The sequence below is a fragment of the Trichoplusia ni genome, chromosome 18 (genome assembly GCF_003590095.1).
Source record: "Trichoplusia ni isolate ovarian cell line Hi5 chromosome 18, tn1, whole genome shotgun sequence".
Classification (NCBI taxonomy): Eukaryota; Metazoa; Arthropoda; class Insecta; order Lepidoptera; family Noctuidae; genus Trichoplusia; species Trichoplusia ni.
Genome location: NC_039495.1, coordinates 5520417 through 5532551, shown reverse-complemented (window position 1 = coordinate 5532551; position 12135 = coordinate 5520417). Strand labels below are relative to the sequence as shown.

At 36.3% G+C, this 12135-nt stretch overlaps 2 protein-coding genes across 2 annotated transcripts; both read left to right on the top strand.

The window, feature by feature from the left end:
• The first annotated feature begins 93 nt into the window (after positions 1–93).
• On the top strand, positions 94–4483 carry LOC113503018 (glucosylceramidase-like). The gene is made up of 12 exons (XM_026884802.1): positions 94–517; positions 942–1069; positions 1323–1371; positions 1513–1654; positions 1831–1987; positions 2316–2476; positions 2832–2955; positions 3242–3352; positions 3481–3628; positions 3709–3788; positions 3902–4080; positions 4355–4483. Exons 1-12 carry the CDS (start codon positions 445–447, stop codon positions 4452–4454), a joined length of 1452 nt encoding a protein of 483 aa, XP_026740603.1. The 5' UTR covers positions 94–444; the 3' UTR covers positions 4455–4483.
• Positions 4484–4898: 415 nt separating this feature from the next.
• Positions 4899–12058, top strand: LOC113503017 (glucosylceramidase-like). Its single transcript, XM_026884801.1, has 12 exons — positions 4899–5101; positions 6634–6761; positions 6980–7034; positions 7454–7595; positions 7761–7917; positions 8306–8466; positions 9137–9263; positions 9600–9713; positions 10102–10249; positions 10577–10656; positions 10932–11218; positions 11509–12058. The coding sequence occupies exons 1-12, from the start codon at positions 5041–5043 to the stop codon at positions 11609–11611; spliced, it is 1563 nt and encodes a 520-aa protein (XP_026740602.1). The 5' UTR covers positions 4899–5040; the 3' UTR covers positions 11612–12058.
• The last annotated feature ends 77 nt before the right edge of the window (positions 12059–12135 follow it).

Below are 12135 nucleotides of genomic sequence, written 5' to 3'. Positions count from 1 at the left end.
GTAATCCACGAATTCTTAGACTGACTTTTTGAGCCAGATGGCTTGAATATTTGTAAAACACCCCACGAATGATTTAGTTCCTCAATGCGGGAACTTTTTTTTTCAAAACAAATCTAGGTTCGTCGTAACTTATCGGTAGATAATTGAGAAAACCAATTGCCGAAAGTCGTATAGCTATTATAGATACGTATTTGTTTCTTCATTTGCAAGCCTTATTTAGAAATTTTGTTTATTATGCCCGTTCGAATATATCGATGCCAGCTCCAACATGACTTGAAAAAAATATAATTATGGAAGTACTCACAGCTGTCAAATGTGTTGACGTAGTCAGGAAGCCTAATAACCATGAAGCTGTACCGATTTAAATAGCACCACCACTCAATGGACTGGTAACTTACACTTTTAACTGAAGGAAGAGAGGTCTACTTTACTTGGTAACATATTATGAAGTTAAATATAAAATTATGTATTGTAATTGGTATTTTGTGTATGATATGGGTGACGTTGGTGAAATCAGGTATGTGGAAATATTTTTTCAAAAATTGATTCACTTCTCCTTAGACTGTGATCACAAATTTTGAAGTTTTTAATATCGTGAACGGAATCATTTGTTTTCGACCTTCGATAACCCATTTCCATTGCCATCTTCTTCTTTACCTCATCGGAAGCTATATTAAGTTAAATAAGATTAGCTTTAATATGCAAAATTATAATGGGTGGATCTGAAGTTTCATGGGCGATTTTTTTCGAAAACATTACAAAATCGTTCAATTTAAATCATCGCCAGCCTTGGATAACCCAACCCATCCTAGATCTTAGCTATGCCATTCTTCTGACTGTTAGAGTGACTGTCAAATAACCAAATAACTCATACTCAGCAATACGATCATCTCAATTCCATGAAGTAATGTAGAATTCTTTCTTTTGTTTTTCATTTCCAGACGTTCCCTGCGCGGCTCGGTCGGTCGCTAACAGGTCCGTGCTGTGTGTCTGCACCAAGGACTACTGCGATACTGTCACCAGAGATGTGCCAGTTACCGGGAAGTATGTCTCCTATGTGTCCTCTGAGGTAATAAGGAATTTTATCAGGGTTTAGTTCATGTGCCATACACCGACACAAAAACGCGGATGACGTAGCACGGCGGTCCAGGTTTAGTCAGTAAGAGTCTGACACTACCCATTTCCTCCCCCGAGGGAGTGTTTAGTGTGAGGCTCTTACTGTGTGTCCATGAGGATTCATCCGCCTTAACAAAAAAAAGAAAAGGGGTTTAGTTCATGTACCATTGGCTAGTGCCAAGTAACAAGATCGTTCTCTATTACAGGATGGACATCGGTTTAATAAAAGTACTGCAGATTTACAGTCTTTTGATCGTAAGTCAGTTAAAATATTTTTAAGAAATAATTTCGTTACGAGTAAAATCGAAAAAAGTATGTTTCAAATGAGCTGACGAATCTTGTGTTAGTCATTACTGGACAATTTTGAAGTTACCACTAATATAATGTCTTTTTCAGCTACGTCCAGCAGTGCAACGTTAATTTTAGACCCTGACACTAAATACCAAACTATAAATGGTTTCGGTGGAGCCGTCACGGACTCGGCTGCTATCAACTGGAAGAATCTGTCAGACCCAACGCTAATGCAGCACTTGATAGAGTATGAACAATAATATTTTATTATTTTTATACCAGAGAAAATTTGGTGTTCTAAATCGGGACTGTTGTTCAAGAAAGCCTATTTTTGGTTCACGTAATAGCTTTTGCGTAGCGTCTTGGATACAGAGATATTTTCAAAGTACTGGTTTTGTTAACGTCTATGATTTTCATTTTCAGCTCTTACTGCAGCGACTCGGGAATCCAATACAGCATGTTACGTGTTCCTGTCGGTGGAACGGACTTCTCCATTAGAGGGTACGCATACAATGAGCTGCCGGTCGACGACGCGTCGCTGTCTAACTTCACACTGTCTTACGAAGACTATGAATACAAGGTACTAGCATATAATATAGAACTTTTGAAGCTGCAAAAACTTAAAAAAAAATTATGAATGTAGATTTAGCAGAAATTCCTCGATGTGGTAGCCCATTAGGGCTGATGCCTGTCGATCAAGCGGAATTGCCCGAAAGGAAAACCCACAGACAAACCCACATGGGTGGGTTTTAGTCAGTAAAAGTCTGACACTCCTTCCGCTCGAACCGAAAACGGGAGGAGTCATTTCATGATTTCTTGAACTTATTGCAGCAATTAATTCAGTCAAGCAAATCCTCATACTTGCGTTTTGTTATTTAGTATTCAAATCTTAGGTAATTTATTTTTAGATTCCGATGATCAAAGCTTGTATGGCAGTTGCAAGTACTCCGGTACAGATTGTGAGTGCGACCTGGTCTCCACCGCCGTGGATGAAGACCAACAACGCCCTCCGAGGGTACAGCCGGCTAAAGAAGGAGTACCTTCAGACCTACGTGGACTACCATTACAAGTAAGAATATGCAATTTATATAGAATTACTGAAACCGATGGTAGCTCTTGCGTGGTGGACTGAAGGCCTGAAGTATTCTCTACCAATCAACCATAGGGTGACGCAGACTTAACAAGAATTTATGTATGGTCAGGCTAGCCTTAAGAGCTAGCCTTAAATATACCTTATGACCTTAAGGCAATTTGAATTAAGATGTAAAATATACGCAACATTTCAATGCAAAAATCTTATCCGAATTAAACACTTTTAAAGTACGAAAACCACTGTATTAGCTTTGCCAACTGTCAAAGTCTTTTCCAAATCCATTTAACTTTTCTGTCTGAAAAATTACCTTTTTTAACACACCTTTCTTCAGGTTCATGGAGAAGTATGCCGCGGAGAATATTTCTGTTTGGAGTCTGTCTATCTCCAACGAGCCCATTGACGGTACATCCGGGTACGACACCATAAACACTTTAGGGTGGTCATTAGACTATATGGTAAGAGGCGTCTGCATTTTATGCTGACTTTAGTCTGTTCTGAACTTCAGGGAAACATCTTTGGCGGCGTTTTTCCACTTTTATGATAATGCTATCATGGTTTATTATCAAATAGACTAATCACTCAATAATTTGTCTATTCACATCTGTTATTCCAGGCTCGTATTCGTTCAACTAAACAGAAAAATCTTTAACTGGAAATAATTTTCCATAAAAAAATATCTTACATAACAGTCTCGTTGCGTTGTACCAATTTTTGACTAATGTTTACATTTTTTGGTTCCAGGCGGAAGTTGCACAACGCATGGCCACCACATTCCGTAACTCCACATTCAAAGATGTGAAGATCCTGGCTGCTGATGATCAGCGTTACACTCTCCCTCTTTTTTGGACTACGGTAAGAATGTTTCCTAAATAAATACCATCCGTAAGACTTTAAGACGTATCTTTGGAAGTATTTTTTTTGATGGCATACAAACATAATTTCTCCTTTTTTTTAACGGGATATTTAACCTTAAATTCCAGTTAATTGCTTCATATCCTGAAGTGGTGGATTACTTCGACGGAGTTGCGATTCATTGGTACTTAAACAAGATCATTCCTGCTTCTTCTGTAACTGCCACTATGAAAGACTATCCGGACAAATTTGTTATCTCTACTGAAGCTTGTACTGGTAATAGACTGCTAAAATTTTTGAGCTGCCGTTATTCCAGCTCATTAAAATAAATCTTAAAGTAATTTATTTTTGTTTAGGCGCCCAAGGACCGGATACTGATAATGTAGATCTAGGCTCTTGGTCAAGGGCTGAAGAATACGTCGTTGATATTTTGGAGGTAAGTATGGTTTGGTATCTTTACTACAATTCGATGCCATAGTAACATTGACAATAGGTCGATTTATATAATCATACAAATCAACGTTTAAATGATTCTGATGTCTGTTTTAGAACCTCAATACTAATTTGATTGGGTGGATCGACTGGAACTTATGCCTGAACGGACACTTCTCCAAGTTCATTCCTCGAGGCTCGCAGAGGATCAATGTGTCTGTGACGGGACAGACGAACATACAGAATGTGGCCTTCGTGACGCCCAGTGATACTGTCATTGTGGTGCTGTATAATGAGTAAGAGGCTATTCTTAACCATATTTTTTTGGATACAATGGATGTCTAGTCAGTTGGTAGTCATTTGTTAGTCAAAGTCAATAGTGTATTTTTTAATTGGCCTGCTGTTACTGCCAGAAATAGTTTCAGCTCTTTCTTTTGTTTTAAGGCGAGTGTCAATTTATTTGTTAATACTTATTACTAAAATATTTCTATTACGATTATTTTAAAGAGTTCATGTTTTGTATTATGTTTTTAGTGTCGTATATTTTATATCTCATGCTTTTTCTTTTAGTGGAGCAGAAACAAAAATCAAAATTACCTTAGGAGACAAAGAAGCTAGGATTAAGGTTGAAGCTAAATCATTTACGACTATCGAGATGCAGAACCAATAAGAACCGAACAAATAAACGATTCAGCCTTTGATTGAGTTTCATTTTCACCTCTCTTATAAATATGTTGAAAAATTAGAAATTGTTTTCGAGATTATCCGTTATTATAAAATTTAACTTAAACATTTAACGCCAGGCGTTAATACTCACAACAATGCTTAATAAAAAACGACTCGTGTTAAAAATCGCTGACATGTGGAAATCATGTTTCAAATGCATTTCAAGTTAAACAAGCGCCTTTACAAATGAGGTTTAAAGTACTAAAAAATACAACTCTTGCTCATACAGATAAGCAACTTCAAAAAATATCTTCACTTAATAAGTACAAATAATGCCCAGTTCCGAACTTACCCATTTGAATCGCGCGCAAACAAGTATCAATTACGTTGGTCCAGTGATAATCTGACAGTTGAACAACTTAGCAAACAATTGTTACGATGTATCAAGTATATCACAAATCGTCTCGCACGAGTCAGTTGCAAATTGACTCGTTAAGAGCGTGTGTCAGTGACCAATGCACAAACTTTTAAGTCTTAAATAATCCGAAAGAAACAACTTTATATACTTTAATGCATTTTCATCTATAAATATGGATTCTCAAGTTAGTGTTGTAATTATTGCGTTTTTATGTATATTGGGGACAAATGCCGGTGAGTGATAATAAAACAAATTTTAGATCTGAATGGAATGTATTTATTTGTTCGTTTAAGTCGTGTTAGTGTTTGTGATTATTCGGGTCATGATCTGGCTATGATATGAGACTGGTTTGGAGATGTCAACAAAGATACTGATACTCGTGAATAATCGAATAAGTCTGCGAAGATTATTATAACCTGCTGTATTCTGTTGTAAAGAGTTCGTTTTTATTCGTTCATTTTTTTTTAGGTAATTTAGTTTAACACCCTTGCGGTGATCGTTTGCCGCGACTATTTATTTGTAAACAAGTTAATTGCACGATTAACATTCTAGTCTGTATCTTTTGTCTATTTTATTGACCCTTAATTATTATTTTTGTATTGATAAGACAATAATAAGCAAAAGTTTGATAAACTGAACTAGCTGCACGTCGATTTTTTTTTGTCAGACTGTTCCTTGCTCGTCTTTCGGGAAAATAACATTTTATGAAGTAAAAAGGATGATAACTACACCAAACATTATCGTAATTGTTCCAGCCGTTTAAGACTGAAGAAGTGTCAACATAAACACACAAAATTTCGCTTTACAGTTTTATTAAAATATTAATTTAGTCGAGTGTTTCATTGTCGACAAATAGCAAAACAAAATGTAATTTCAATTTGTGTTGGCTTTTTTCCTTAACTTATGATAATTTTACATGTTATCGCTTCAAATCGTATATTTATAGTTTACCACGAAATTAACTGGCTATATTTTGTGTAGTGCTTCTACGCATAGCTAGTAATATATTTTCAGGCGTTTGATTTGACCATTAATATTCGTTAATTCACAGATACATACAACAGGCCACTTTTTGGCGTTAATTTTCTATACCGACATTAACCTATCTAAGTAAATGTTCGGAAACACTTTTTAGAGTAAATTAATAATTTCTGAAAAAACTATTTTCGAATTCGACACAAGCAAAATTATTACATATTCTCAGAAAATATGAAGGGGTTAAAGGGAGCAGTGTTTTAAAAACCATAGACACAATAAAGAAGGGTAAAACAAAACGAGACTCCTATACAATCGTCCCAAGGACAGGATATCCGGTACTGGACACACGCGGATGTTTTCATATGGTGTTTCAACTTTACCGTCCATTCGCTCCTCAAATATCGTGTGAAATGTTTGCCATAATCCAAACTACGTAGGTACTTCGATGCTATCATATTTCAGGTGTAGTGAATATTCCCCATTGAAAATAACTTTTTGGATTCATTTTGTGGGACCAAGAATAGATTAAAAATGTAAAAAAATTCGTAAGACATAAGTTGTTAAATAATTTATTTTAATTATCTTATAAATAATTTGTTTTACGTTTACTATATTCTATTTTACACAATTGATGGAGCTATCAGTCTCCGTCAAGTTTTGGAACATTCAGGTAGAAAACGATACGTGACGTCTTGTCGCAAAATACTAACCGGTCCGCACTCTCAACCAGGCCATAAAAATGACTACTTGGTATGGTAATGGAAATGTTTTTTGTTTAACTCGTCAGATACCCCGTGTGCAGCTCGCCCTATCGCCGGCAAGTCGGTGGTGTGCGTGTGCAACGCCACCTACTGTGATACTGTCAACAGGGAGACTCCTGCCCCGGGGAAGTATGTTCTATATGTCAGCTCACAGGTCAGTGTATGAAAAGTTCTTAAATCGAAGATATGTCTTTAAAAAAAGTGGAGTGGATGAAAATTAATAATATAGCAAAAAAACTGCTAACTTTCTTCGGAAATAAAAATTGCTTTTTTTATGAAAATTTAAGTATGGTTTAATATAATAATTTTACAGATTTACAATTTGCTGTTAAATTATAACTAATATTACTCATTCACCTTTTTATTTTACAGAGCGGGCTTAGATTCAACAAAAGTAGCGACTTTTTGAAACCTTTGAATAAAACTGGTATGTAAACAATCAGTTATAAATCTTTTTGTAATTCTTTTGAGCAGATTGTTTAGAAGTAATGTTAATTAAATGTATGGCTAATGTAAATTGGCTTACAGTCTTAACGCATTCCGCCGTATATCTTCTGTAATACGCATTCTCAAACTTACGACTATACTATTTATTTGGCTAACTTGATATTTCTGTATTAAAAATCTGCGTCTGGTAACTCACTTCTTTTACTGACTGATTATATTGAAAAAAAAACCAGCCGTTTTTGTTTTTAGTAATTATCGTTATACCAGCAAATAACATACCTACACGTTCGATAATATTCAGCATATTGACAGACTGACGCTTAGGAAACACAGAGAGCCTAAGTAATACGTTTTACCCTTTGGGGACGAACTTTAAAAAATACCTCATTTTACTTGTAGAAGTAGAATGCAGTACAGCCACTCTTCTATTGCACCCGGAGACGACATACCAGACTATCGAGGGGTTCGGGGGAGCCGCCACAGACGCCGCCGGCATCAACTGGAGGAATCTGTCCGAACCGCTGCAGAAGAGACTTATTGAGTAAAATTTTCAATTCTCACTAAGCATGGTTATCAAAAATATGTATGTTTTAAACAATTTCAGTGGTTTTTTCATCGTGAAATTTCCCCCTTCCCTTAACTGGGCTCTCTTTCTCTAGCCCCTATGTAAAGAAACAACTATAAATCCTCTTTCTTGTGTCCACAGTTCGTACTTTAGCGACACCGGTCTGCAGTACAGCATGATCCGGGTTCCCATCGGTGGGACTGACTTCTCTACGCATGCGTATGCTTATAATGAACTGCCGATTAACGATACTAAGCTGACAAACTTCTCACTTTCCTATGAAGATTATCAATATAAGGTAATTTGTACAAAACTTCTTGAATTCAATGTACTTGAAGTGTTTCAGTTCAAGGATTTTTTTATTTCTATGGGAAAAGCGATTTTGATAAAAAAATAATTGTAGTAACATTCAGTTGCATCATTCAATAGAAATCATTTTCCTGAAATTATTGCCCGACTAGTTTCGGATCCAACCGGAGTCCTTAAGCATTAGCTGACGCGGTCGGGTCGAGAGTCGAAGTCGACTTCGAATACGAGTGAGAAAATACTCATAAGTGAACATTTGAATCATTTAATAAAAAATAATTCTTCGCTTACGGATGATACTTTATTTAATTTTGATGTAACATGAGTGATTCTGTTTTCTCCAACACAGAAAGAAACTTTAATCCATTGGCTTTTGTCAGATACCAATGATAAAGGCGAGCATGCAAGCGTCCAGCACCCCCATCCACGTGATAGCTACGACCTGGTCTCCGCCGCCCTGGATGAAGACCAACAACGCGTACACGGGCTACAGCCGCCTCAAGCCTGAGTACTACCAGACATACGCCGATTATTATTACAAGTAAGTCTAATCTTAACTTGCGATAAACTTGAAAGCGAGGGGAATATGACTCCTTTCAGAAATTTGTATTTAAATAACGTAATAAGGTGACGATTGCTCTGATTACGTGCAAAGCAAAGCCCTCTAGCAAAGCGAATAATTGACAAAAGTTTGCAGGATGCATGGCATTTGGGTTATTGTAATCTCAAATCCTGGCGATTTGAGATTATAATAACCCATAAAAGAATGATAGTAAAAACATTATGTGCTAAAGTAATTTGAGTAAGCTTAGTTCTTATTTGATCTGTCAAATGACACAGTACTATCACAATACTGTTTGGTTGCTCAGTTTGTTGCTCAGATAACGGAGAAGCTGTGTGCCTAACACATTACATTCTTAGTTATTTAACAAAATAGTGTTGATTATACAATAAATAAACCTACTCCCAAAATTATCCTCGCTCTCTTTTGAAATGTTCATTGTTTTTTGATAGACATTCTGTACACACAGTCTTTACAAAATAAACAGTAACGCAAAATATTAGTATGTCAAGTCGAAATTCAGTTATGATAAAAAGTGCACCTAAATACCTCATTTAACAAGTACGTCTTAAACATTAGACGAGGAATATTAAACATACGATTAATTACATTTTTTTTAATTTATTTAAAATGGTCCTTTCTTGTCTAGGTTTATAGAGAAGTACACAGGCGCGGGCATCCCGATCTGGGGCATCACCACCACGAACGAGCCGACAAGCGGACTCATCGGGTTCTGCAACTCCATCAACTGTCTCGGCTGGACGGCAGCCAATATGGTAAAGTGGTACAATAATGTTTTTGACTAAATCGAATTATATATATATTTTTAGTCCGTCAGGTAGATCTCCAAAAAATATTGAATACTTTTTTATAATTTTTTCAAATACTTTAGGCCTACGGGCGGTTCAAACTCTAACACTAGTTACCACAAGAGCAAAAGGAGAGATTGAAAATATGTGTATGGATTGTGTCATTTTGTCCAGTCTCTCTGATTTGTAGCGGAAGTCTATTGCTATATGAATCGTATAATATTTTTGCCAGTGACGTCATATTAGTGCTTAGGATCAAGTAGATGTAGAAATGTACTTATTAAACATTGTATAATTTTTCAGGGTAACTGGATTGTTAATAATTTGGGTCCGACAATACGTAACTCCACGTTCAAGGATCTTAAGATATTGATAGGGGACGATCAGAGGCTAACCATTCCGTACTGGACTAATTTGGTAAGTACTTAAATTAAGTTAGGTATACATAGTAAGTGTCGCGATGGCCTAGCGGTTCTACCTATGGATTTGTATGCGTTACGCATGATGTGGGGTTCAGACGCAAGGCGGTCTAGAAGTTGGTGAATCTGAATGCTATACCAGAGGTCGTGGGTTGGATTCCCACAAAGGAAAATGTTAGTATGATGAGCATGACCAGTTTTTCCGTGTCTGAGTGTAATTTACCTATAGTATGCATGTGATTACAAATTTGAATTGTTGTCATTCGTAATACTAGCTCGGCTCAGTTTGAGACTAGATAGCATTCAAACGCTGTGATTTTTTTTTAATGTTTTCAATATGACCGGGCTTTTATGTTAACATATTCATGTCCTTATCACATTTTTAGATGGTGGTAGAGAATCCTAAAGTGTTGTCCTACGTGGACGGTGTAGCGGTGCACTACTATACCGACTTCATAGCACCAGCGTCGATACTCACGGAGGTCTCGAAGTTCTATCCTGACAAATTCATAATCGCTACTGAGGGGTGCGAAGGTAAATGATAAGCCTATAGCTTGCCAATAAAAAAGAGATATAAGTCCAAGAATATTGCATAGCACGATTTTTAGCTTGCTCGCCTTCTTTCGGACCAAAGTACTCGTGGAGTTGAATTTTAATATTTAATTTCTATCAAGCATCAAATCAGATGAGTGGTGGAAACGAGACCTCGCACTATGCCTACGCCGTAGAGTAGCATCTCTCTAAGGTGGTAGTTAGTAGTAAAAGGCAGAGTTAAATAAATTCAAAATAACAACGCATTACACTTTTTCTTCCTTATTTAGGATCATTCTAAAACCGTTCTAATCTACTTCTCATTTTCAGGCACATTTTGGAAAGAGCAGCATCATGTAGATTTAGGCTCGTGGTTACGAGCTAAGAAGTACATCACTGACATTATTATTGTGAGTATAAGGTTGTTTTAACTTAGAAACCATTTTGAACCTATTAAGGCGCTACCTCCAGCAAATTACATTAAGCATTTCTCGTCTACGGTCGCATGTGCATGCATGTGCTTTTCTTGCGTGTTCACTATTGGAAGAGTGACACAAGATTGCCCGCCTCCTTTCCTTGTTGAAAAAAACACATCAAACATCTGTTTACAAAACCCATCGAAGTACCGCCTTAAGTAACAAACTCCTATGAATAGACTATTTACAGCCGCATATTGTTGTTCTAGGATATGAACCACAACCTAGTAGGCTGGATAGATTGGAACATGTGTTTGAACATCCACGGAGGTCCGACATACATTGGGAACTTCGCAGACTCGCCCATCATCGTGTTTCCCGAGACAGGAACTTTCGTGAAGCAGCCAATGTTCTACGCCATGGGACACTTCTCCAAGTTCGTGCCGCGAGGGTCGCGCAGGATCAAAGTGACGCACAAGTGCCGATGGGGAAAGTCAGTTTGGAATGTGGCTTTTATAACCCCAAGCAATACTGTAGTTGTGGTGCTTTATAATGAGTGAGTATAGTGATCTAAAAAAAAGATAAATTACCATGCAATAAGGGTAACTTTGCTAACCCTTAAATTATTATCAAGATATGTTCTTATTTTGCTTTCTAGCATTGTTGGTGTGAATAGAATATAGGGATGACGTATAACTCGTACGTAAGTTCAAACTACACAAGCCTCAAATGAATTCAACAATTAAAAACTCTTACATTGTACTTATAAAATCTAATGTAAAGGTCCTACATAAACTTTTTGAAACAATGTTTCTACATAACAGTAATAAAAATATTCTGTTACAGCGGTAAAGCAGGAACAGTGAACTTACAATTGGGAGACAAGCAAGCTGTGATCGCAATGGAAGCGCACTCGGCTGCGACCATCGAGATACCTTATGAACAGTGATAGGATACGGTGAGAACATACATAGTTTATGTATATTTTTTAGACTTTAGAGTGCTTAACATAGTTACGTAGTTTTCTTACATAGTTGTACACATTGAAGTGAAGCTAAAAAAAGCATGTTAAATATAGAACAAGCTAACAAATTTTTTAGGCACACAAAATAAAATAAGCTGTCGATTAGATTTTATATCATATTTATAGTGAAGTGAAGTGACAAAATAAAAAAGCCTATTTGTTCCTATGGTCACCTTCTAGTGTAATTATCAGACTGTCAAGAAAATACTCGATTATTTAATTAAATACCTAGGTATTTAGGTAATAGTGTTGTAAATAGTTAGTTGTCGAATCTAAATCATATTACTTTACTTTGTTTTTTTTTTTTAAGTTTTTAAGATGTTCTAATAAAGAACCGATGGTAATTTAATAAAAATGAGTTTAATTACTAAATTATTAAGTTTTATTTCTTCCTCAATTGGGTATGACCCTTGAGGTCATTTAGTTTTGTTTTAATACCGTTTACCTTG

What these genes read in the sequence shown, in the direction of transcription:
- LOC113503018 (XM_026884802.1), top strand. Translation starts at nt 445, where the DNA reads ATGAAGTTAAATATAAAATTATGTATTGTAATTGGTATTTTGTGTATG. An exon ending in TACGTGGACTACCATTACAA is followed by an intron (nt 2,477 to 2,831) that starts GTAAGAATATGC and finishes ACCTTTCTTCAG; the next exon opens with GTTCATGGAGAAGTATGCCG. An exon ending in ACGTCGTTGATATTTTGGAG is followed by an intron (nt 3,789 to 3,901) that starts GTAAGTATGGTT and finishes TGTCTGTTTTAG; the next exon opens with AACCTCAATACTAATTTGAT.
- LOC113503017 (XM_026884801.1), top strand. Translation starts at nt 5,041, where the DNA reads ATGGATTCTCAAGTTAGTGTTGTAATTATTGCGTTTTTATGTATATTG. An exon ending in CGCTACTGAGGGGTGCGAAG is followed by an intron (nt 10,250 to 10,576) that starts GTAAATGATAAG and finishes TCTCATTTTCAG; the next exon opens with GCACATTTTGGAAAGAGCAG. An exon ending in ACATCACTGACATTATTATT is followed by an intron (nt 10,657 to 10,931) that starts GTGAGTATAAGG and finishes TTGTTGTTCTAG; the next exon opens with GATATGAACCACAACCTAGT.